Source organism: Chiloscyllium punctatum, chromosome 1 (assembly GCF_047496795.1).
Source record: "Chiloscyllium punctatum isolate Juve2018m chromosome 1, sChiPun1.3, whole genome shotgun sequence".
Classification (NCBI taxonomy): Eukaryota; Metazoa; Chordata; class Chondrichthyes; order Orectolobiformes; family Hemiscylliidae; genus Chiloscyllium; species Chiloscyllium punctatum.
This window is the reverse complement of record NC_092739.1, coordinates 76,948,178-76,974,005: the sequence shown is the minus strand read 5'-3', so window position 1 is coordinate 76,974,005 and position 25,828 is coordinate 76,948,178. Positions and strand designations below refer to the sequence as shown.

General features: G+C 42.4%; 1 protein-coding gene across 3 annotated transcripts in view; it reads right to left on the bottom strand.

The window, feature by feature from the left end:
- The window catches only part of fip1l1a (FIP1 like 1a (S. cerevisiae)), a 109,429-nt gene extending 85,638 nt beyond the window's left edge, over positions 1-23,791 (bottom strand). For 2 of the 3 annotated variants that reach the window (XM_072569454.1, XM_072569462.1), the window contains exons 1-3: positions 23,574-23,791; positions 23,405-23,450; positions 3,290-3,350 (exon numbers count right to left, since the gene is read on the bottom strand). In XM_072569454.1, coding sequence (XP_072425555.1) covers positions 3,290-3,350; positions 23,405-23,450; positions 23,574-23,661 — 195 coding nt within the window. In that variant the 5' untranslated portion in view covers positions 23,662-23,791. The remainder of the gene's footprint in view (positions 1-3,289; positions 3,351-23,404; positions 23,451-23,573) is intronic. The other variant, XM_072569444.1, reaches the window with a different exon arrangement.
- Between the last annotated feature and the right edge of the window lie 2,037 nt (positions 23,792-25,828).

Sequence of the window (25,828 nt, the reverse complement as noted above, 5' to 3'; positions counted from 1 at the left end):
ACTGGTTTGCTGGGCCATTTCAGCGGGCAGTTGAAAGTGAACCACACACTGTTGTCGGCCAGACCAGGTGAGGATGGCAGATTTCTTTCCCTGAACGGAATTGCAATGGTTTCTCTGACAATTGCAATGGCTTCATAGCTGTCATTAGATTTCTAATTCCAGACATTTTGTTGAATTCAAATTCTACTATCTGCCACAGCGCATTCAAACTCAGATTCCCAGAACATTCGCCGAGTTTCTGGATTTTTAGTTTAGCAAGAATATCACTGAGCTATCGCTTCCCCTTGGGTTAGAACATGAAATGTTAAGGAGCATGTCAAAAAATGAAAAAAAAAGTGAAGAAATAAATGGAAGGAATTCCACAGCTTAAGTAGCTGAAGGCACAGTCCTGAGGTCAAGGAATTAAAACCAGAGAAGCCAATGCAGGATTCTGGAGGAGGTGACAGATTTAGGGAGAGATGGGCCAAGCTAAAAGAAGAGAATGAAAATAAAAAGCAGAATGTTGAAGTCTAGGCATTGCTAAGCCAAAAATCAATGTAAAGAGAGGAAAGGGGTGATGGGCAAACAGGATCTGTAAAAGCTAAAACATGTAGCAGAGATTTTAATTTCGTTAAATTTACAAAGGTTGCAAGGCAGAAATCTCGCAACAAGAGAGCATGGAATGGTCGACTCTACACATGATAAAGGCATGAATGAGAAATTTAGCAGATGATCTGAGCAGCAGTTCAGGTGGACAATGTTACCAAGGTTGAGGTTGGCTGTGTTGGTGAAGTCACATGCTCTGAGGTAAATCTAAAAGTGTTTTTTAAGAAAATCCCCGGTCATCCTACCATAGCCTTCAAATATATAGGCTGTACAGGATGTTGGTTAGGCCATTTTTAGAATTCTGCGAGCAAATCTGGCCTCTTGAAAGGGTTCAGAAAAGATTTACAAAAAGGCTGTTGCCAGGGTTGGAAGGGTTTGAGCTAAAAGGGAGAGGCTGAATAGGCTGCGGCTATTTTCCCTGAGGCATCAGAGGCTGAGGGGTGACCTTTTAGAGGTCTATAAAATCATGAGAGGTATGGATAGGGTAAATAAATATGTTCCCTGGGGTGGGAAGTCCAAAGCTAGAGGGCATAGGTTTAAGGTGAGAGGGGAAGATTTAAAAGAGGGCAGCTTTTTCACGTAAAGGGTAGTGTGTGTATGGACTAAGCTGCCAGAGGAAGTGGTAGAGGCTGGTACAATTACAACATTTAAAGGCATCTTGATGGGTTTAGAATGGAAAGGGTTGAGATGAATATGTGGCAAATAGGACCAGATTAATTTAGAATATCTGGTCAGCATAGACAAGTTGGACCGACCCGAAACATTAACTCTGATTTCTCTCCACAAATGCTGCCAGACCTGCTGAGCTTTCCCAGCAACTTCTGTTTTTGTGATTGCTAATGAGAGCAGTTTGTCAGATTCATCAGAAACATCATAAATCATGAAATTTAAGCAGTAAAGAGAAATCAATAATGTCTGAAGCCTTTTAGAAGTCTAAAAGGTATGCCTCTGACAGGTTCTTTTTCTACAAATTAGCAGAGACAATTTGTATCCATATAGCACCATTAATGTAATAAAACATTCCATGGCATTAGACAGGAGACAATATGAAATGAAAAGTATAGCAATAAGCAACATAATTAGTTGCTTATTGCAACAAAGATTTGGTCAAAGCAGGCAGTTTTAAGGTGTATCGTCAAAAAGAAGAGGGCAGTAGAGGGATTTAAGGAGGGAATTCCAGAGATTAAGACATTGACAGATGAAGCAATATTCACCAGTGATGGAGTGATTCAAACCAGGAATGCACAAGAGGCCAACATTAGTGCAGTGCAGCTGTCTCAGAGGATTATAGGGCGGAGGAGATTTTAAAGATAGGAATGGGTATGGTGAGGCAAAATTTGAAAATCCTAAAGACTGCAGCAGTCCAATAAAGCAGCTCTTTCTCAATGGATGATCAATAAACACTGGAGAGAGCAAGATGACGAGCGAGTGAGATGGAGATTACCAGGAAGTTGTTAAAATTAACATATCTTGTCCCTTGTCAAATTGCAACTGACACTACAACCTTGCGCCATGCCTCTGTAGTATTTTCAAAAGCCGATTATAAAAAGAAAGAAAAGCTTTTGTATTTCAAATAAAGAGGTTGAGCTTACTCAAGATTTTAAACCAGGCAAAAGTTCAACAGGCTTTCATTAATAAAATGAATTTGTTATTAATAGAATAATATTAACAATAAAGAAAAACTGCAGACAATGCAACTGGGACTTTGGAATTACTTTCCTACAATCTGCAAAGTCCTGATCATAAAAGATTTTTAGAAAGTCCCGCCCACAGTAGTAATGCCAAATTGAACGGCACTCCTAGCAAAGACAGTAATCAACATAAAATGAATACTTATGCTACTGGGGTTTCTAGCACTCACCAACTGACTGTGATCAAGGGAGGTCCAACTGAAGCACTCAAGAAGGGCTTATATTATTACTTGTAAAGGTTAAATGTATAGGTCTCCAGGGGAAAACATGGAGAATAACATCAGATTAAATTGCTCATTTGGACAGCCAGCAAAGACAGAATAGACTGCACATACGTCCAACTATGTTGAAGCTGTTTTGTGATTCCATCCTATTCCATGTAAACATTTGCAGAATAAATTTGTTGAATTCTAAAACCTTGATTCTACACAATAAACAATAAAACTAAAAAGTTACACAATCATACATTGCCTTAAGAAAATTAGTTCTTTGTTTCTGATTCTGTACTTCCAGGGCAGAATGTCCTTTCCTTACACTTGCCATACAACTTATCCTAACCAGAATATACCAATCTAGAATAACAATGATCTCTGATGAATTCACTTGAATCGGATTGCCATGGCAGCAAGTATGATGTTTGCTGACCTGAATAAACAATCCTTCAATATAAAGATGCCAGTTCAGACACTCGAAAACTTAATACGTTGTGACAACATAGTCCGCCTATGTGTTTAACACATTAGCTTGAATTTAACAACACAATGTGATCCATGTAAATACAGCAAAAAAAGTCTAGAAAACATGACATATCATACAGACAGGAATGAAGTAAGGTACAAAACCCAAAAATATTCTCATTCAAGTGTTATATTCCTCACAGCAGTCAACTGATAGCTGAAAAAACAGTTGCTTTAAACAGACCAACAACTGGTGTTTCTCATTTCTTCAAAACCAATATTTTCTTGAGCCCATTATATCATCTACTTTGATATTCCCAAGTCAACTGCACTCACCGCTCTCATCACTCCATTCCCCCGAGTTTCTTCCATCGAGTCTGGAGCAGGTGCATCGACACTAAAGAGAGATAAATTATTAATATTTTAAGATATGTTACAAGTGAAAGAGCAGAACCTTTCAAACTCGACAAAGCACTAAAGTAAAAAGAAATGGACACCATTTTACAACCATGAACATAGATCAGATGGATAATTTTCATTCAGAAAATAACACTTTTGATGAAACAAAGATTAAAAATTGGTAAAATGTCTGAACCGAGTGTGTCAAAATACATGCTTTTCAAAAGGTATACTTTGATTTTTGAAGGAACATATGCTATAAATGAGTGCACCTGCTCATCTATCACTCACAAGTCAGAAAATTGTGTAACCTAGACGTTGTAATGTTAATACACGAGCTATCAAGGCTGACCAAGAGCTGTTTTGTAGAAGATGACGTTTCTTTAAGAGGAAACAGTCGAGAGTTTCACTGTCACGACCACCGCAAAATATCAGTATTCATTATTACTCTACTGAAACTAACAGCCACTTTGACAGTAATTTCTAGGCTTCTGCAAATGCCCAAATTTCTGTAGAGAAAATGAAACTTTCATAGGGTGCACCGATAGAGGAATCGAACGATGGCAATAACCCATAATCATCAATTGGCAAAAACCTCCAGTTTTACACAATTAGCCTCACTGTGAAATACTTTCAGAAAGTTACAATCCATGAATGAGGTGTAAGTTAGTTTTCAATGGCACATCAACTGCATAATTACCTCCCTAAATACCCTGACAGTCCTGAAAAGCAAACATCATATATTCATCGAGAGTCAAATTTCTCCCTGATGTTAAAAAATTAGACAGTTCAATTTGTCTTTAAACAAGCCTGTTTATTTTAGCTTCTTTCTTCAATTATTTCATTTTCTGAAATTTTAATTTGCAGTATAAGACTTTAAATACTTGTAACTTCCTTGCAATGTATAAAAACCTTGAGTCGATGGAAGCATACCTGCTTATTGACATGATTCCTGCTGCTCGCCAAGGCATCCCTTTGATTGGATACTAGATTTAAACTGTTGTTAGGAAAGGGGTAATTCTCATCAGAGGGATTGCTAGATCCTTGTGGACAGTTTTCTTCAAGGTCAGCAGTGAGACCCTTGGCTTTGTTGCCAATCACAAGATCAGGTCATTAAGCAAAAGCTCTCACCACCTATTCAGGCAGACAGAGAAGATCCTATATCATTATTTGAAGTGGTACCTTGACCAATGTTTCTCCTTTGAATGATGCGAGTAGAAAAAGATGAACTGGTTCTTTATCCAGGCTCACCGAATAAGCATCATATTGGACTCCAAACCTTAATCCTACTTCTCTCTGCACAGATACTGCCAAACTGATGGTGTTTTCCAATACTTTGCTTTTATAACTAGTTATTTATTTTCTTTGCTGCCTTTTGGGATCTGGTTATATTGTTATTGCGCATGAGAACAGCAAATGCATTTTGAAATAATTCACTAACATAGAACACCTCAGACCATCCCCAAGGACACGATAACACACAAATTCTGGTCTGTCTTTGTTTTGTTACTCAAGGAAAGAGCAGGTGCCAGCTTTTGAATCCCAACTCCCCACAACAGATAGATCTTGCCTTTTAAAGCAGCTGACATTTCAAAGTAGGTTGCTGCAGTGCACTCCCTTGATAACCTAATGCCTAGTGGAATATAGAAATAAAACAAACAAGCTAGTAAGCCCCCAGTTCAGTTCCCACTCTGTGCTATGTTAGCCAGTCTCAGCTATGTTTGGCATACCAAAGAGGTGATGGTGAGGAGAGAAATTATTAAGAGGTTTTAGACTGCTATTTTATAACCCAACACCGATAACTGAGTCAAGTACAATGCTGCCACTCAATGTCTCGGTTCACAATTCCGTACAGAGGAGAAAATAGATTTCCGAAATGGACAAATTAAAAAGAGAGAGAAATTGTTGAGAAATGTAGAGAAATACAAACACTGGTGTAAGTACAAGTAGGGTGGTGTAGTAGCTCAGCGGTTAGCATCACAGCCTCAGTGTTAGCAATCCGGGTTCGATTCCACCCTTGGCAACTGTCTGTGTGGAGTTTGCACAATCTCCCAGTGTCTGGCGAGGGTTGCCTCTGGGTAGTCCAGTTTCCTCCCACAGTCCAAAGATTGGACAGCACGGTGGCTCAGGGGTTAGCAATGCTGCCTCACAGCGCCAGGGTCCCAGGTTTGATTCCAGCCTTGGGCGACTGTCTGTGCGGAGATTGCACATTATCCCTGTGTCTGCGTTTCCCCCGGATAAGTGGTGCTGGAAGAGCACAGCAGTTCAGGCAGCATCCAAGGAGCTTCGAAATCGACGTTTCGGGCAAAAGCCCTTCATCAGGAATAAAGGCAGTGAGCCTGAAGCATGGAGAGATAAGCTGGAGGAGGGTGGGGGTGGGGGTGGGGAGAAAGTAGCATAGAGCACAATGGGTGAGTGGGGGAAGGGATGAAGATGATAGGTCAGGGAGAGGGTGGAGTGGATAGATGGAAAAGGAGATAGGCAGGTAGGACAAGTCTGGACAAGTCATGGGGGCAGTGCTGAGCTGGAAGTTTAGAACTAGGGTGAGGTGGGGGAAGGGGAAATGAGGAAACTGTTGAAGTCCACATTGATGCCCTGGGGTGAAGTGTTCTGAGGCGGAAGATGAGGCGTTTTTCCTCCAGGCGGCTGGTGGTGAGGGAGCGGCGGTGAAGGAGGCCCAGGACCTCCATGTCCTCGGCAGAGTGGGAGGGGGAGTTGAAATGTTGGGCCACAGGGCGGTGTGGTTGATTGGTGCGGGTGTCGCGGAGATGTTCCCTAAAGCGCTCTGCTAGGAGGTGCCCAGTCTCCCCAATGTAGAGGAGACGCATAGGGAGCAACGGATACAATAAATGATATTAGTGGATGTGCAAGTAAAACTTTGATGGATGTGGAAGGCTCCTTTAGGGCCTTGGATAGAGGAGGTGGTGTGGGCGCAGGTTTTACAGTTCCTGCAGTGGCAGGGGAAAGTGCCAGGATGGGCCTCCTTCACTGCCGCTCCCTCACCACCAGACGCCTGGAGGAAGAACGCCTCAACTTCCGCCTCGGAACACTTCACCCCAGGGCATCAATGAGGACTTCAACAGTTTCCTCATTTCCCCTTCCCCCACCTCACCCTTGTTCCAAACTTCCAGCTCAGCACTGTCCCCATGACTTGTCCAGACCTGTCCTACCTGCCTATCTCCTTTTCCACCTATCCACTCCATCCTCTCCTCCCTGACCTATCACCTTCATCCCCTCCCCCACTCACCCATTGTACTCTATGCTACTTTCTCCCCACCCCCACCCTCCTCTAGCTTATCTCTCCACGCTTCAGGCTCACTGCCTTTATTCCTGATGAAGGGCTTTTGCCCGAAACGTCGATTTCGAAGCTCCTCGGATGCTGCCTGAACTGCTGTGCTCTTTCAGCACCACTAATCTGATTTCCAGCATCTGTAGTCATTGTTTTTACCTCGTTTCCTCCGGATACTCCAGTTTCCTCCCAGATTCCAAAGATGTGCAGGTCAGGTGAATTGGCTATGCTAAATTGTGGATTAGTGGTGCTGGATGAGCACAGCAGTTCAGGTAGCATCCAAGTAGCTTCGAAATCGACGTTTCGGGCAAAAGCCCTTCATGCTAAATTGTCCATAGTTGTTCGGTGCATTAGTCAGAAAAGGGTGGGTTACTCTTCGGAGGGTTGGTGTGGACTTATTGGGCCAAAGGGCCTGTTTCCACACTGTAGGGAATCTAATGCAATGTGCGAGTTAGGTGGATTGGCCACGCTAAATTGCCCATAGTGTCCAGGGGTGTGCAGGTTAGATGGACTGGCCAGGGTTATGGGGGAGGGGGGGTGGGGATCTAGGAGGGAGGCTTTTCAGAGAGATGGTGCAGACTTGATAGAATCTCTACAGTGTGAAAGCCTATGATTCTAAAGTACACACAAATAAGAAACGCCAAATATTCCACATTAGAAAGTGAATTAAGATTCTGACAAGAGTGGTGTTGTGGATGAACAATATCCAAAGAAATATGGATATTCTGGACTTTCTTTTGCAACCAGAAAAAAAACAGCTTCAAAAACTTTTATTCCTTTAAACAAAATAAAATTCATTAGTAATTGACTCTTGTCCTGTACTTGGAACAATTAGCCAGATTTTATTCATCTAAATTTTATAAAATTGAAGTCATGTAATAAGTATTCAAGATAGCATTGGAGTGTGGCAACATTTTGCGAGCTACCCACAGCAGATGTTATTCTTATATATCTCAATCACCCTGCTCTTCGAAAACCCAATTCTAAGTCTCTCTGAGTACCTTCTCTGCAGCCATAACATTGTATTCTTCGCTCTGTTCTATTACCCTATGCACTCTGTATGGCATGATCTGCCTGTACTGCATGCAAAACGAAACTTTTCATTGTACTTAGGTATGTGACAATGATAAATCAAAACAAATAGTTGAACCTCCATTCCTATATCACTGAACTATTAAGTGCTTACTCTTCATCTGCACTGATTTCATGATTTTCTCTTCAAAAATACTGATCCACTTTTTATTACAAATTTTGCTTCAAATCAGGTTCTGGCAGATCATTCAATATTCTCAGAACCTGAGTACTTTTTGCTAAATCTCTTTTTTTTAGGGATGATTTAAATTTATGCCCTTGAATTAACTCACTGTCCACTGGAGATGGTTCGTAAATGGACAAGTACTATTTAAACTTGCCCATTCAGAATGCTTAAATCTCCCCTGCTCCAGTTAAAAGTTCCCAATTTCTATGGTCATTCCTAACTATTAAGAGTTCTCATTCCAGTATCTTTATTGGATACAAAATTGGCTTCATCATTGAAGACAGAAGGTAGTTGTTGTGGTTCTGTTCGCCGAGCTGGGAATTTGTCTTGCAGACGTTTCGTCCCCTGTCTAGGTGACATCCTCAGTGCTTGGGACCCTCCTGTGAAGCGCTTCTGTGCTGTTTCCTCCGGCATTTATAGTGGCCTGTCTCTGCCGCTTCCGGGTGTCAGTTCGAGCTGTCTGCTGTAGTGGCCGGTATATTGGGTCCAGGTCGATGTGTTTGTTGACAGAATCTGTGGATGAGTGCCATGCCTCTAGGAATTCCCTGGCTGTTCTCTGTTTGGCTTGCCCTATAATGGTAGTGTTGTCCCAGTCGAATTAATGTTGCTTGTCGTCTGCGTGTGTGGCTACTAAGGATAGCTGGTCGTGTCGTTTCGTGGCTAGTTGGTGTTCGTGTATATGGATCGTTAACTGTCTTCCTGTTTGTCCGATGTCGTGTTTTGCGCAGTCCTTGCATGGGATTTTGTACACTACATTAATTTTGCTCATGTTGGATATCGGGTCCTTCGTTCTGGTGAGTTGTTGTCTGAGCGTGGCTGTTGGTTTGTGTGCTGTTATGAGTCCTAGTGGTCGCAGTAGTCTGGCTGTCAGTTCAGAAATGCTCCTGATGTATGGTAGTGTGGCTAGTCCTTTGGGTTGCGGCATGTCCTCGTTCCGTTGTCTCTCCCTTAGGCATCTGTTGATAAAATTGTGAGGGTATCCGTTTTTGGCGAATACCTTGTATAGGTGTTCCTCTTCTTCTTTTTGTAGTTCTGGTGTGCTGCAGTGTGTTGTGGTCCTTTTGAATAGTGTCCTGATGCAACTTCGTTTGTGTGTGGTGGGGTGGTTGCTTTCATAGTTTAGGACTTGGTCTGTGTGTGTGTGGCTTTCCTGTAAACCTTTGTGGTGAATTCTCCGTTCGGTGTTCTCTGTACCATCACATCTAGGAATGGGAGTTGGTTGTCCTTTTCTTCTTCTCTAGTGAATCGGATTCCTGGGAGTGTGGCGTTGATGATCTGGTGTGTGTTCTCTATTTCTGTGTTTAATTATTACAAAGGTGTCATCCACGTATCTGACCCAGAGTTTGGGCTGAATTTGTGGTAAGACTGTTTGTTCTAACCTTTGCATTACCGCTTCTGCTATGAGTCCAGAGATGGGTGAGCCCATGGGTGTTCCGTTGATTTGTTCGTATATTTGGTTGTTGAATGTGAAGTGTGTTGTGAGGCACAAGTCCAGTAGTTTAAGTATGCCGTCTTTGTTGATAGGTTCAACATCTTGTTGTCTGTTATGTCTGTCCAGCAGGTTGGCTATTGTTTCTTTGGCTAGGGTTTTGTCGATGGAGGTGAACAGTGCCGTTACATCGAATGAGACCATAGTTTCTTCCTTGTCTATGTGTATATATTTCTGATGACGTCCAAGAATTCCTGTGTCGATTGTATAGATTGTCTGGATCCGCTGATCAGGTGTTTCAGTTTCTCCTGAGGTTCTTTGGCCAGTTTGTGTAATGGTGTCCCTGGTAGTGATACTATGGGTCTGGGTGGGATGTCTGGTTTGTGCACTTTGGGTAGTCCATAGAATCTGGGGGTGTTGTTGCTTTCAGGTTTCATTCTTTGTAGGTCAGACTCGGTTATCTGTCCGTTTTTTTGTAGATTCCTCAGTGTGTTTTTTATCCTATTGGTGAGCTGTGGGGTGGGGTCAAACTCCCTCTTTTGGTAGGTGTTGGTATCTGCAAGTAGCTGTTGTGCTTTTTGGATGTACTCTGCTTTGGTCTGCTCAGACAACAACTCACCAGAACGAAGGACCCGATACCCAACATGAGCAAAACCAATGTAGTGTACAAAATCCCATGCAAGGACTGCACAAAACACGACATCGGACAAACAGGAAGACAGTTAACGATCCATATACACGAACACCAACTAGCCACGAAACGACACAACCAGCTATCCTTAGTAGCCACACACACAGACGACAAGCAACATGAATTCGACTGGGACAACATTACCATTATAGGGCAAGCCAAACAGAGAACAGCCAGGGAATTCCTAGAGGCATGGCACTCATCCACAGATTCTGTCAACAAACACATCGACCTGGACCCAATATACCGGCCACTACAGCAGACAGCTCGAACTGACAACCGAAAGCGGCAGAGACAGGCCAGTATAAATGCCGGAGGAAACAGTACAGAAGCGCTTCACAGGAGGCTCCCAAGCACTGAGGATGTCACCTAGACAGGGGACGAAACATCTGCAAGACAAATTCTCAGCTTGGCGAACAGAACCACAACAACGAGCATTCGAGCTACAAATCTTCTCCCAAACTTTGAACAGAAGGTAGTTATGGAGGGGTATTTTTCTGACTGGAAGTCTGAGACCAGTGATATTCTGCAAGGATCACTGATGGGACCTGTGCTGTTATATTCATAAATAAAATTATACATATTAAAACGATTTGGATGAAATGTGTAGACTGTCTGATTAACAAATCTGCAGACAAAAATTGGTGGAGTTGTGGATAATGAGGAAAGTTGTCAAAGAATGCAGCAGGATACAGATCAGTTGGTGCGTTGGGCAAACGGCACATGGAGTTTAATTCTGACAAGTATGACTTGCTGCATTTTGAGGAAATATAACAGGAAAGTAAATGGCAGCTCCCTTAGGAGCATTAATATGCAGAGGTAATTTGTAAACCAAGTCCATAGCTCCCTTAAAGTGGCAAAGTAAGTGGAGAAGGTGGTAAAAGACGGCACATGGCACATTTGCCTTAATTGTAAGGGGTAGAGGATAAATGTTGGCAAGTTATGTTGCAGCTGTCTAAAACTTTAGTTAGGCCGTATTTAGAGTGCAGTTCTGGTCACCACACTACAGGGAGGATGTGGAAGCTTTGGAGAAGGTGCAAAAGGGTCAGAGATGTACGGCACAGAAACAGACCCGTCGGTCCAACTTGTCCATGCTGACCAGATATCCCAACCTAATCTAGTCCCATTTGACAGCATTTGGCCCATATCCCTCTTACCTGTGCCTATTCATATACCCATCCAGATGCCTTTGAAATGCTGTAATTGTACCAGCCTCCACCACTTCCTCTGGCAGCTCATTCCATACATGCACCATGCTCTGCGTGAAAAAGTTGTCCCTTAGGTCCCTTTTATATCTTTCCCCTCTCACCTTAAACCTGTGCCCTCTAGTTCTGGACTCCCCCGTCCCAGGGAAAAGACCTTGTCTATTTACCCAATCCATGCCCCTCATGATTTTATAAACCTCTATAAAGGTCACCCTTCAGCCTTAGATGCTCCAGGGAAAACAGCCCCAGCCTATTCAGCCTTTTCCCATAGCTCAAATCCTCCAACCTTGACAACATCTTTGTAAATCTTTTCTGAACCCTTTCAAGTTTCACAACATCCTTCCGATAGGCTCATGTTGAGCTGACAGCCGCAACATAGCATCCCAACTCCTGTATTCAATGCTCTGACCAATAAAGGAAAGCATACCAAACAGCTCCTTCACTATCCGATCTGCTGTGACTCTACTTTCAAGGAGTTATGAACGTGCACTCCAAGGTCTTTTTGTTCAACAACAGTCCCGAGGACCTTACCATTAAGTGTATAAGTCCTGCTCTGATTTCCTTTTCCAAAATGTAGCACCTCACATTTGTCTAAATTAAACTCCATCTGCCACTCCTCAGCCCATTGGACAAACTGATCAAGATCCCGTTGTAATCGGAGGTAACCTTCTTCGCTGCCCACTACATGTCCAATGTTAGTATCATCTGCAAACTCACTAACTATACTTCCTATGTTCACATCCAAATCATTTATATAAATGAAAAAAAGTATTGGACCCAGCACCGATCCTTGTGGAACACAGCTGGGCACAGACCTCAGTCTGAAAAGCAACCCTCCACCACCATCCTGCGTCTTCTACTTTTGAGCCAGTTCTGTATCTAAATGGGCAGTTCTCCTTTTATTCCATGAGATCTAACCTTGCTAATCAGTCTCCCATAAGGAATCTTGTCAAATACCTGATTGAAGTCTATATAGATCACGTCAAAGGCTCTGCCCTCATCAATCCTCTTTGTTACTTCTTCAAAAAACTCATTCAAGTTTATGAGACATAATTTCCCATGCACAAAGCCATGCTGAATATGCCTGATCAGTCCTTGCCTTTCCAAATACATGTAAATCCATTCCCTCCAACAACCTACCCACCATCCATGTCAGGTTTACTGGTCTATAGCTCTCAGCTTTTCCTTACCATCTTTCTTAAACAGTGACACTACGTCAGCCAACCTTCAGTTTTCCGGCACCTCACCTGTGACTATCAATGATCCAAATATCTCAGCAAGGGGCCCAGTTTCCCTAGCTTCCCACAGAGTTCTAGGGTACAGCTGATCAGGCCCTGGGCACTTATCCACCTTTATGCGTTTCAAGACATCCAGCACCTCCTTCTCTGTAATATGGACATTTTTCTCACAATTATCCAGATTAAACTCCATCTGCTATTTCTCTGCCCCTTTCATGTGACAATCTTCTACATATCCACAAATCTACTGATCTTTGTATCATCTGCTAACTTACTAACCTCCATTTTCATCCAAGTCATTTATACATATTATAGACAGCTGAGGTCCCAGTATAGATTCCTGTGCTAGTCAGAGACCTCCAGCCAGAAAAACATCCTACTGCCACTACCCTCTGCCTGCGATGGGCAAACCAATTCTGAATCCAAGCATCCAAGTCACTGTATATGTCAGCTATATTCTGATTTAGAATGGAAGAAGAACCAGTTTGAGAGATTAAATGACCTACTTTTCGCTGATACAGACATGATGTGTTAAATTAAACAATTTCTGTGAAGATTACAGGCAGAAAATTAGAGGGGAAATTCGAAATTAACAGGTGAATGAATGATGTATTTTCACAAGATGATCACTACCCTTCTACCTACTAAAGAAGGTGCAAAACTTGACCTACTGTTGGGGAATAAGGTAGGGCAGGTGACTGAGGTGTCAGTGGGGGAGCACTTTGGGGCCAGCGACCATAATTCTATTAGTTTTAAAATAGTGATGGAAAAGGATAGACCAGATCTAAAAGTTGAAGTTCTAAATTGGAGGAAAGCTAATTTTGACGGTATTAGGCAGGAACTTTCAAAAGCTGATTGGGTGCAGATGTTCCCAGGTAAAGGGACAACTGGAAAATGGGAAGTCTTCAGAAATGAGATAACTAGAGGCCAGAGACAGTATATTCTTGTTAGGGTGAAAGGAAAGGCTGGTAGGTTTAGGGAATGCTGGATAGCTCAGGAAATTGAGGTTTTGGTTAAGAAAACGAAGGAAGCATATGTTAGGTATAAACGGGAGGGATTGAATGAATCATGAGAGCAGAAAAAGCCATGAGAGCACGGTGGTACAGTGATTAGCACTGCTGCCTCACAGCACCAGAGACCCGGGTTCAATTCCCGCTTCAGGCGACTGACTGTGTGGAGTTTGCACGTTCTCCCCGTGTCTGCGTGGGTTTCCTCCGGGTGCTCCGGTTTCCTCCCACAGTCCAAAGGTGTGCAGGTCAGGTGAATTGGCCATGCTAAATTGCCCATAGTGTTAGGTAAGGGGTAGATGTAGGGGTATAGGTGGGTTGCGCTTCGGCGGGGCGGTGCGGACTTGTTGGGCCGAAGGGCCTGTTTCCACACTGTAAGTAATCTAATCTAATCTAATCTAATCTAATCTAATCTAATCTAATCTAATCTAATCTAAAAGGGAGTAGGAGTATACTTAAGAATGAAATCAGGAGGATAAAAAAGGGGACATCAGATAGCTTTGGCAAAGCGCGTTAAAGAGAATCCAAAGGGTTTTACGAGTACAGTAAGGATGATAAGATAACTAGGGAGAGAATAGGGCCCATCAAAGATCAGAAAGGCAGCCGAAGTGTGGAGCCACAAGAGATAGGGGAAATGCTAAATGAGTATTTTGCATCAGTGTTTACTGGGGAGAAGGACATGGCAGATATAGAGACTTACCAGGATTTTGCCTGAATTAGAGGGTATTAGCTATAAGGACAGGTTGGACAAACTTAGATTATTTTTACTACAGCAGAGGCTCAGGGATGCCCTGATAGAAATATACAAAATTAAAAGAAGCATGAATAGGCTGCATAGTTGAAGTCTTTTTCCTAGGATATAAATGTCAAACACTATGGAATATAGTCAAGTTGTGGAGGTGCCGGTGTTAGACTGGGATGGCTAAAGTTTAAATCAGACTTGAAAAGTGTGGCACTGGAGAAGCGCAACAGGTCAGGCAGCATCTGAGGAGTAGCAGAGTCGGTGTTTCGGGCATCAGCCCTTCATCAGGAATGTGACATTCCTGATGAAGGGCTGATGCCTGAAACACCGACTCTCCTGCTCCTCGGACGCTGCCTGACCTGCTGTGCTTTTCCAGTGCCACACTTTTCGACTCTGACTCTCCAGCACCTGCAGTCCTCACTTTCTCCTGGATAACAGTTAAAAATCACACAACACCAAGTTATTGTCCAACAGGTTTATTTGGAAGTACGTACAAGCTTTTGGAGTGCTGCTCCTTCATCAGGTAACTAGTGGGGCAGGAGCATAGTACACAGAATTTATAGCAAAAGATCAAAGTATCATACAACTGATGTGATGTATTGAACAAACCTAGACTGCTGTTAAGTCTTTAATCATTTAGAATGGGGATCCAGGTTTCGATTGATTAATATGTAAATTTAGATTAGATTAGATTAGATTCGATTCGATTCCCTACAGTGTGGAAACAGGCCCTTCAGCCCAACAAGTCCACACCGACCCTCCGAAGAGTAACCCACTCAGACCTATTTCCCTCTGACTGATGCACCTAACACTGTGGGCAATTTTGCATGGCCAATTCGCCTGACCTGCACATCTTTGTGACTGTGGGAGCAAACTGGAGCATCTGGAGGAAACCCACGCAGACACAGGGAGAATGTGCAAACTCCACACAGACAGTCATTCGAGGCTGGAATTGGACCTGGGACCCTGGTGCTGTGAGGCAGTGCTAACCACTGAGGGCATAGTCCCGAGATAATTTTAGGTTTCATTAAAAAAAGGTGACCCTTCAGCTCAGACAATGCATTATATTGCGTGCAATTCTGGTCTCCTCCCTCTTGGAAGGATTTTGTGAAACTTTAAAGGATTCAGAAAAGATTTAAAAGGATGTTGCCAGGGTTGGAGGATTTGAGCTATTGGGAAAGGCTGAATAGGTTGGCGCTGTTTTCACTGGAGCGAAGGCTGAGGGGTAACCTTAGAGGTTTATAAAATCATGAGGGGCCTGGATAGGGTAAATAGACAAAGTCTTTTCCATGGGTTAGCGGAGTCCAAAGCCACAGGGCATAGGTTTAGGGTGAGAGGAGAAAGATATAAAAGGGACCTAAAGGGCAACTTTTTCACGCAGAGGGTGGTGCATGTATGGAATGAGCTGCCAGAGGAAGTGATGGAGGCTGCTGAAGTTACAACATTTAAAAGGCATCTGGATGGGTATATGAATAGGAAGGGTTTAGAGGGATATGGTCCAAGTATTGGCAAATGGGACTAGAGGAGATATTAGATTCTCCACAGTATGGAAACAGGCCCTTTGGCCCAACAAGTCCACACCGACCCTCTGAACAGTAACCCATCCAGTCCCATTCCCCTACCATATATTTACCCCTGACTAATGCACCTAACACTATGGGCAATTTAGCGTGGCCAATTCACCTGACCTGCACATCTTTTGGATTGTTGGGATATCTGGTAGGCATGGACTGACGGGTCTGTTTCCGTGTTGTACGTCTCTATGACTCTGAGGTTAGAATCTGTCTGTATTTCAACCTTTAGTCAGCTGGTTCTATTTCCAAAGTAGGAATTAAATAAAATGTCACATTAACTGACAGCCTACAGATTGTGCTTTTTAAACAAAATAGAATGTACCCGCAAACACAAATCAGCAAATGCAAATTCACCCCATAGACTTATGGGAGTGTGAGAGAGAGCATGAAAGAGAGGAGTGGGAGGGAAAATGTGTGCATGCTTGATAGAATGTGTGCATAGGTGTGACAGAATATATGACCATGAGGGGGTGTGCATAAGTGGGAGTGTGGGATGGCGTGCATGTGTCCGAGAGACAGCATGTGTGCATGAGAGAGAGTCTGTGTGATCGTGTGAGAACAGGAGCATGCTTGATAGAATGTGCACAGGTGTGACAGAATATATGCCTGGAGGGGGTGTGCACATGATTGGGAGTGATGTGTGTGCGCGCGCGAGAGAGAGTGTATAGTGTAGTGGGGTCACCTGCAGCGTGACATGAACCCAAGACCTCAGTTGAGGCTGTTTTTATGGGTACCGAACTTGGCTTTCAGCCCCTGCTCGGCTGAGATGTCACTTTTTTAAAAATATAAAACCTTAAGTTCTCTTGGAACTGTGACTTAAAAGAAGTTTTGGGATTTACATATTTCTCAATCGAAACCTGCATCCCCATTCTATGTGATCAAAAACTGAATAGCAATCTAGGTTTATTCAATATATCGAATTAGTTGTATGACACTTTGCCCTCTTACTATAAATTCTGTGTCCTATGATCCTACCTCACTAGCTATCTGATGAAGGAGCAGCGCTCCAAAAACTTGTACTTCCAAGTATTGCGTCATTTTTAACCAGGAACTCTAGGTTTAAGGTGAGCGGGAGGAATTTTGAAGGAAATAAAGTTGTAGACTCATTAGGCACAGAATCAGACCTTTCAGTCCAACTCGTCCATACAAACCAAGTTTCCTAATCTAACCTAGTCCCACTCACCTGCATTTGATCCATATCCCTCTAAATCATTCCTATTCATGTATTTGTCCAAATGTCTTTTAAATGTTCTAATTGTACCTGCCTTTACCATTTCCTCTGGCAGTTCATTCCACATACGAACCACACACTGAAAAAGTTACCCATCAGGTCCCTTTTCAATCTTTCTCCTTTCACTTCAAAAATCTGCCCCCTTATTTTGAACTCCCCAAGCCTAAGGAAAAGACCTTTGCTGTTCACCTGATCAACGCCCATCATGATTTTATAACCCTCTATAAAAGGTCAACCCTCAATCCCTTTCACTCCAATGAAAAATGTTCCAGTCCAGTCTCTCCTTATAACTCAAACCCTCCAGTCCCGGCAGCAACCTGGTAAATCTTTTCTTCACTCTGTCCAATTTGATAGCAGGGACAACCAGAACTGTACACATTACTCCAAAAGTGGACCCACCCACATTCTGTACAATCTTATCATGACATCCAAACTCCTATATTCAATGGTCTGAGCAAAGAAGGCAAGTGTGCTAAATGCCTTCTTAACATGAGTGGCCTAATTCTGCTCCAAAATACTATGGTTCCATGGTGAGGGAACCAGCGAGAGAGAAACATCTACTTAATCGAATCCTCAATCTGACTGTCAGAGATGCTTTAGTTATTGACAGGATGGACAGGAGTGATTACTGCACAGTCTTTGTGGACATCATGTCTTCACATTGAGAATACCCTTCAGCGTATTGTGGGGTAAAACTGTGGCATTCCATAGGACAGATGTCAAACAGATCTAACAAGTGAAAACCGGGTAGTCATGAAGTGCTGTGGGCTTTCAATCACAATCTGTGCCTCATGGGCTGCAATATCCTCCACTTGACTAGTGCCATCAGATCAACTTTGGTTCAACACACAGTGCAGGAAGGAATACCAGGATCAGCATCAGGTGCACTTAAAAATGAGATGACAACCTAGTAAAGCTTTACAAGATTACTTGAGAGCCAAATATAAAAAATAATATTAAGTAAAAACAGAAATTGCTGGAAAAACTCAGGTCTGGCAGTAACTGTAGGGAAAAAAAAAGAGTACAGTCAACATCTCAAGTCCAATGATCCTTCATCAGAAGATTCATTATGAAGAGAGTCACTGGACTAGGAACATCAACCCTGCCTTCCTACCAAAGAGGATGTGAGACCTGGTGAGTTTCTCCAGCAATTGTGACCTTTGTTTCAAGTTTTTTCATAAAAAAACAAAGCACTGAGGTTGGTAGGTGCCTGAAACATGCTGTCAAGGTGGCAGATACAGATCTAATAGCAACAGTTAAGGTGTATTTAAATAGACAGATGAACAGGTGGGATACAGACCAGGAGAAAAGTAGATGGGATGAGTTTTGAATGGCATCATGGTCAGCATAGGCATGGTGAGCCAAAGGGCCTGTTCCTATGTTGGACTGTTCAATGCTCATGTTTAAAGCTTTACTCTGTTTTTAATGAAGTTGTTCAAAATTGAACAAATAATTTTAACAGTGACATAACGCATTGTTTGTATAGATTTAAATATTCTTCTTTGCCTCTACCAATAGAGCAGACTTTCACTTTCTTGCTGAAATGTTTTTAATTAGATGACAAGTGCTGATAAAGTTCTCCATCTAATTCCTTTCAAAGTTTAACTATTTAGCATAAAGACACTAAAAAAAACTTAAAATATATGCTCACTCCAAAAACGTACTACCTCTCATTTTTCTGCATTAGAGTTCATTTGACACAAAAACAGGATTGCTGCACAAGGTTAGCAGGTCTGATGTCAACTTTGAATTCTTGCCACAGATGCTGCCAGTCCTGCTGAGCTTTTCTAGCAATTTCTGTTTTAGTTCCTAATTTCCAACATCTGCAGTTCTTTTGGCTTTTATTTAGAATTCATTTGCCTTTTCATTGACCAACGTATTAAACTATCTTTAACCTCCCTCTTGCAATTTAAGGTGTAGTGCATATATATATATATGTTGGGATTTGGATTTTAAAATTAAAACAGTAAGATGTTGGTCAGTTCTATGAAGTTAAATGTTTTTTAAATAAAAGGTCAGAAAATAATTGAGAGCAATGTTGGCACCAGGCCTTCATCTTTCCACATTAAAAGGGCAATATAAATGCATTTACAAACTGACATTGAACTGCTTTATTTATGCTTCACTCTGTGACGTCACAATTAAATATATCTTCACAGCGATTAAAATGACTACTTTTCATGATTACTCAGTCGGCAAATGAGCTACGCAAAATTTAACAGAGCCACACCATTCAATTCACACTTATCATCTAATCTCAATTGAAACTCCCGGAAATATTAAACAAATTGGCCTTAACAGCCCTGGGTTAACTTCAAAAATATTACTCAGGTTCCAACTATTAATCACAAAGCAAGCAGGTACATGTGATTGCTGAGATTTGGAAGGGGATAGCTATTATATTGGACACCAATAGTCATTGCAAATTAAACACTGGTGCAAGGGTGGCCAGAATTACAGAACTGTAAACCAGCACAATTGAAAAACAAAAGACAATTAGGAAAGAAACTACTTGAAATTGTGATTAATCTGAGATCTATAGATTGTGGAAACTGGAAAGCAATTTGGCATAATGGAATCACATACAATTGTTTACCAACATTTTATGCCTGGGAATTTCAGAATTTCATGTTTCTCTATTGTTTCATTTAACAACTACATATTGTCCACTGATTAAGAGGTAATAAGAAGCCATTATACAAGAAGCTCACCAGTATTAGGCAGAGTGGCTGTCGACTCAGTACAATTGGGACTTTGGATTGAAGAAAAGGAAAACATAATCACCAGATTGTTCATTACTGCTAAGTGATTGTGGGCATCACAAAAAGATGAAACAAGCTTTTGTGCATTGTTTCATGGTGAAAATCCTGTGCACAGTCCCCAGGTGGACTCACAAAAGGTGAAGTACCAGAACACAATTATTCTTAGAATACCTACAAGGTTGAGGCTTTAAAAGATAGAAAATTAAATCACAACAACACAAGCTCATTCAAAATAGACAAGGAAGGATAACCTACCAGTTGATAATATTAAGGATAATACGTAACCTTTGCAACTTGCCTGCAACTTTGATATACAATCCACCTCCAACGCCTCAATCCAGCTGGGTGGGATTATTCTCACCCGGTTTCTTCTTATCTACCCAAATCACCGTCAGAAAATCATCTGTAACAGCTCCAGCATCATTACCTCTAATAACCACCAAGAACCATTCCTTGGTTCCGTCTAGCTTATCTACATGTTGTCCCTCAGTAACATCATCCAAAAGCATTGCATTAGTTTTCAAATGTCTTTTCCCTGGGTTGGGGGTATCCAGAACTAGAGGGTATAGGTTTCAGGTGAGAGGGGAAAGATTTAAAAGGGACCTAAGGGCAACTTCTTCATGCAAATGGTGGTGCGTATATGGACTGAGCTGCCAGAGGAAGTGGTGGAGGCTGGTACATATACAATGTTTAAAAGGCATCTGGATGTGTACATGAATAGGCAGGGTTCGAAGGATATGGGCTAATTGATGGCAAATGGGATTAGATTAATTTAGGATATCTGGTCTGCATGGACGAATTGGACCCAAGGGTCTGTTGCCGTGCTGCAAGTCTCTGTCACTCGAAATAAAAAAAGACTCTGACGACATTAACTCTCTTGACCCCTCTACTGTTAGTACAATATCAGCAGTTTATTTACGGGTAGAAATGTCCTCTAGTTAAACATTGGAAAAACTGGAACTATTGCCTTTGGACCCTGCTCCAAATTCTGTTCCATTGTTGCCAACTCTATTCCTACCACTCTGAAGAAGTGTCACTGTACCGAAATGGTAACTCTGCTTTGTCTCCACAGATGCTGCCATACCTGCAGCGTTTTTTCAACAATTTCTATTTTTGTCCATCTCTCTCCCTGGCAAGTCTGAAATTAAGGCAATTTGTTTGCAACATGAGTGTCATATTCAATTCAAAATGAACTCCCAATCTCTCATTCATACCATTGCCAAGACAGGGTACTTCCATCTCCAACTTCACCACTCAGGCAATGTTGTAACCTGCATTCATGCCTTCTATACTTCTAGATTCAACTACAGAACACATCTCTAACTGTTCTCCCACATTCTATCCTTCCTAAGCTCAAGGTTATCCAGAACTCTATTAGGGTGAGAGGGGAAAGATATAAGGGCGGCATGGTGGTTCACTGGTTAGCACTGCTGCCTCACAGCTTCAGGGACTCAGGTTTGAGCCCAGTCTCGGGTGACTGCGTGTGGAGTTTGCACACTCTCCTTGGGTCTACGTAGGCTTCCTCTGGCTGCTCCAGTTTCCTCCCACAATCCAAAGATGTGCAGGTTAGGTGAATTGGTGATGCTAAATTGCCCATACTGTTCAGGGATGTGTAGGTTAAGTGCATTAGTCAGGGTAAATGTAGAGTAATCGGGTAGGGGAATGGGTCTGAGTAGATTATTCTTTAGAGGGTTGTTGTGGACTTGTTGGGCCGAAGGGACAGTTTCCATACTGTCAAGATCCTGATTCTTATAAATGGGACCTAAGGGGCAACTTTTTGATGCAGACGGTTGTGCATGTATGGAATGAGCTGCCAGTGGAAGTGGCAGAGGCTAGTACAACTGCAGCTTTTAAAAGGTTCTGGATGGGTATATGTGTAGGAAGGGTTTACAGAGATCTGGGTCTAGTGCTGGAAAATGGGACTAGAATAGGTTACGATAGGATAGATGAGTTGGACTGAAGGGTCTGTTTCTATACTGTACTTCTCTATGAGGAGAAAGTAAGGACTGCAAATGCTGGAGATCAGAGTCAAGAGTGTGTTGCTAGAAAAGCACAGCAGGTCAGGCAGCATCCAAGGAGCAATAGAATCGATGTTTCAGGCATAAGCCCTTCATCAGGAAGGCCTTCTCTATGACTCAACTTGCACCATCTAATTTTTCTATCATCTTTGCTTACCATTCATTTGTCATCAAGTAATGTTTGATTGAAAGGTTTTCATACTTGTTTTCAGATTCCTTCATGTCCCTACCTATATCCTCCAAAACATTTGCATTCCTGTAACGGTGACCTCTTATTCAAACACAATTTTAATCTCTTCACTATTCATCTCTGCTCCTTCAGCTGCCAAAGCCCCAAGCTCTAGAGTACAGAGGATGAGACAAACCTTGGTGTGCATGTCCAAAGATCCTTGAAGGCAGCAGGACAGGTAGCCATGAAGGTTAAGACAACATAGAGATATTGGCCTTTATTAATTAAGGCAATGAGCACAACAGCAAGGATGCAATCACGGATCTGTATGTAATATTAGTTAGGCCACAGTGGAGTTCTGTGTGCAGTTCTGATGGCCAATATACCATCTGAAAGATGTGATTATATTGGAGAGGAACAGATGACATTCACAAGGATATTGGCTGGGTTGGAGCAAGTGAGTTATGACAAGAATCTAGATAGGGACAAAACCCACTCTTTAAGCAGAGAAGGTTGTTGTGGTGGTGGTGCTTATTGACCTATACACAATTATAAGGGTCATAGTTCAGGTAGATAGGGAGAATATTTTTCCCCTTAGTAAAAGGATCAATACCAGGATGGTGGGTACCTGAAATTAACTGCATAAAAGGATGGTAGAGACAGAAGACCTCAAGATATTTAAGTATTTTGATGAGCACTTGAATTGCCAAAATAAGGTTATTGAACAAGTGCTGAAAATTGGGATTAGAGCAAATACGTACTTTCTGACCAGCATGAAAGGCCTTCTTCCATGCTGAAAAAACTGTCACTTGAGATACGATGACATTAACATCAATATTTGTGACTCTGCTCCAAGACCCTACAATAAAAAAAACTACTTTACAGTCAAGCATTTCATTTGGACAGAAATCTTGATACAAATACAAAAAGCCACAAAACCTGAGAGCAGAAGTAGACCATTTGTTGCACTGATCCCAACTCCATTTCCCTACTTTTCTACATAACTTTTAATTCCCTCACTAATCAAAACGTTATCCTTCACAGATTTGAATACACTTAACAACCCAGCCACCTACAGTGAAGAATTCGACTACATGGAGTGAAAAATCGTCATCTGTTTACGGAGGTGATCCCTGAGATTATGTCCTCTGGTCCCTGACTCTCTCACAGTAGGACACAATCGCTCAGTATCTATCCTACCAAACCTTCTGAGAATCTCTCATCACCCCGAGCTGGTAAAAAAACATGCCTTGAATTCTGTACAAACTGATCAACCAAATCACAGACTGAAAGCAGGGGAACTTTATCAATGATCTGAAAGCAGTATTGAAGGGTAAAGGACCTCATCAAAATGTAAATAACCCACAGAGTGGGAGCGAGGAGAAGGCAGGCCAGGCGGCTGAGAGCTTGAGAACCCTCACTGACATGAAATCGCTCACCTGTCAACCGGCGCGGCCTCTTCCTGTTTGTTTGGGTCGTTTTCATCTGAAATCAAAACGGAACATCGGTTGAGAAAGCAGACCGAGGTAAAGACGGTGAGCAGCGGCCGGGCTGACTGACAGTGACATACCGGAGCCAGCTGTGTTACCCCTGGGCCCACACACTCACCTCCGTACAGCCAGTGCTCTTCATCCTCCCCGAGCCCTGCACTGCCCGAGCCGGCCTCCTTCGGCATGTTCTCCGCATCCGCTGACATGCTGCTAACCGCCCGCCCGCCTGCCTGTCCGGGGAAAGGGATTTGATGTCACCGTACACTGGGCCCAACTCCTGATGCGCACATTCACTCCCTGACCTGACCTTTAACCCAGGAAATAACCCCGGAGCCGCTACCTCTGACCCGGAAACCGGCGTCTGGCACTAACCCCTCAGTCTTGCTGCTGCTTGGAGTTAAGGGAAGAGAAGGTCAGCAGAGGAGTGAGACACACTGCGTACAAGCAATATTCAGAACTCTTACAACGGTTCAACACGTTTTGGTTTGTGACTCATTAGAAATTTGGACTTTAAAAATACGTTCCAAAAACAAAATACTCCGAATATGAAATAAAAACAGAAAATGCTCAGGTCTGGCACTATCTATGGGGAGAGAAACAAATCGCTTTCCAGACTTGCTGAGTGTTCCCTACATTTTCTGTTCTTTTCTTAAAATACGTTGTTGGATAACGGACACAAGTTGTAGAACAGATTATGCCGGAAGGACTGGTTATTTAGGCACCACACATAACATATTTAAAAATCTTATTATTTTGCACCTTTCACATTCGTGTTGTGAAAGCTTTATACTGAGAGAAAAACCTTTGTTGCACATCACTGTTGCAGTGTAGGAAACATAGACAAGTTATACAGTTTTTTGATTAGATTAGATTCCCTACAGTGTGGAAACAGGCCCTTCAGCCCAACCAGTCCACACTGACCTTCCAGAGAGTAACCCACCCAGTCCCATTTCCCTCTGACTAATACACCTAACACTATGGACAATTTAGCATGACCAATCCACCCTAACCTGCACATCTTTGGACTGTGGGAGGAAACCCTCGCAGACACTGGGAGAATGTGCAAACTCCACACAGACAGTCACCTGAGGCTGGAATCGAACCTGGGACCCTGGTGCTGTGAGGCTACCCTGATTAAAGACTTGCCTGGAATAGTGATTTTGGTTCAAGGATGTACAATAAATAGACACCTGAGAATTGCAATGCTTTAGTGTCTTGAACCTTTTCTGTCCACCTAACTGAACAGACAAGGCCTCAGTTTTGCATCCCATTGAAAAAATGTCACCTCCAACAGCATTGTATTTACTTTCATTTAAAATTATGATCTCAAATGGTGTTTGAAAATAAAGACTCAGGCAAGAATACAAGGAAAGGTTTATAAAGATTTTAGTGTGTGTTAATCTAAAGCATGATAACATATATCTTTCACAGCCCCTTGCAGACTAATGATTTCTATCATCTAGAAAGACAAGAGCAGTGGATGCATGTGACTATCACTTGCAATTTCCTCTCTAAACTACAATCTATCCTGATGTGAAATTATATCTCCATCCCTTCACCTGTGCACTAACCTTCACCTGTGCACTAACCTACACCAAACGAACTGTAGTGGTACAAAAAGGCAGCTTTCCTTCATTTCAAAAGCGATTGTGCTTGACTTGTTTGTAACATTAATGCTCCGTGAGATAATTGAAAAATTCATTTCACAACTTTGTTACACATAATTGAAGTAACTTATGAAACTCAACATAGAAACAAGAAAAAATATTATTTATATATTTGAACATTATAGAACAGTACAGCACAGAACAGGCCCTTCAGCCCACTATGTTGTGCTGACCATTGATCCTCATGTAAAGTAAACCTAATGTACGAACCCTCAAATTTCTGTGACCATATGCATGTCCAGCAGTCTCTTAAATATCCCCAATGACCTCGCTTCCACAACTGCTGCTGACAACGCATTCCATGTTCCCACAACTCTCTGCAAAAAGAACCCACCTCTGACATCCCCTCTATACTTTCCGCCAAACAGCTTAAAACTATGACCCCTTGTTTTAACAATTTCTGCCCTGGGAAAAAGTCTCTGGCTATCAACTCTATCTATGCCTCTCATTATCTTGTATACCTCAATTAGGTCCCCTCTCTTCCTTTTTTTCCCAATGAAAAAAGTCCAAGCTCAGATTCTGGATTAGTGGTGCTGGAAGAGCACAGCAGTTCAGGCAGCATCCAAGTAGCTTCGAAATCGACGTTTCGGGCAAAAGCCAAGCTCAGTCAACCTCTCTTCGTAAGATTAGCCCTCCATTCCAGCAGCATCCTGGTAAACCTCCTCTGAACCCTCTCCAAAGCATCCACATCTTTCCTATAATAGGG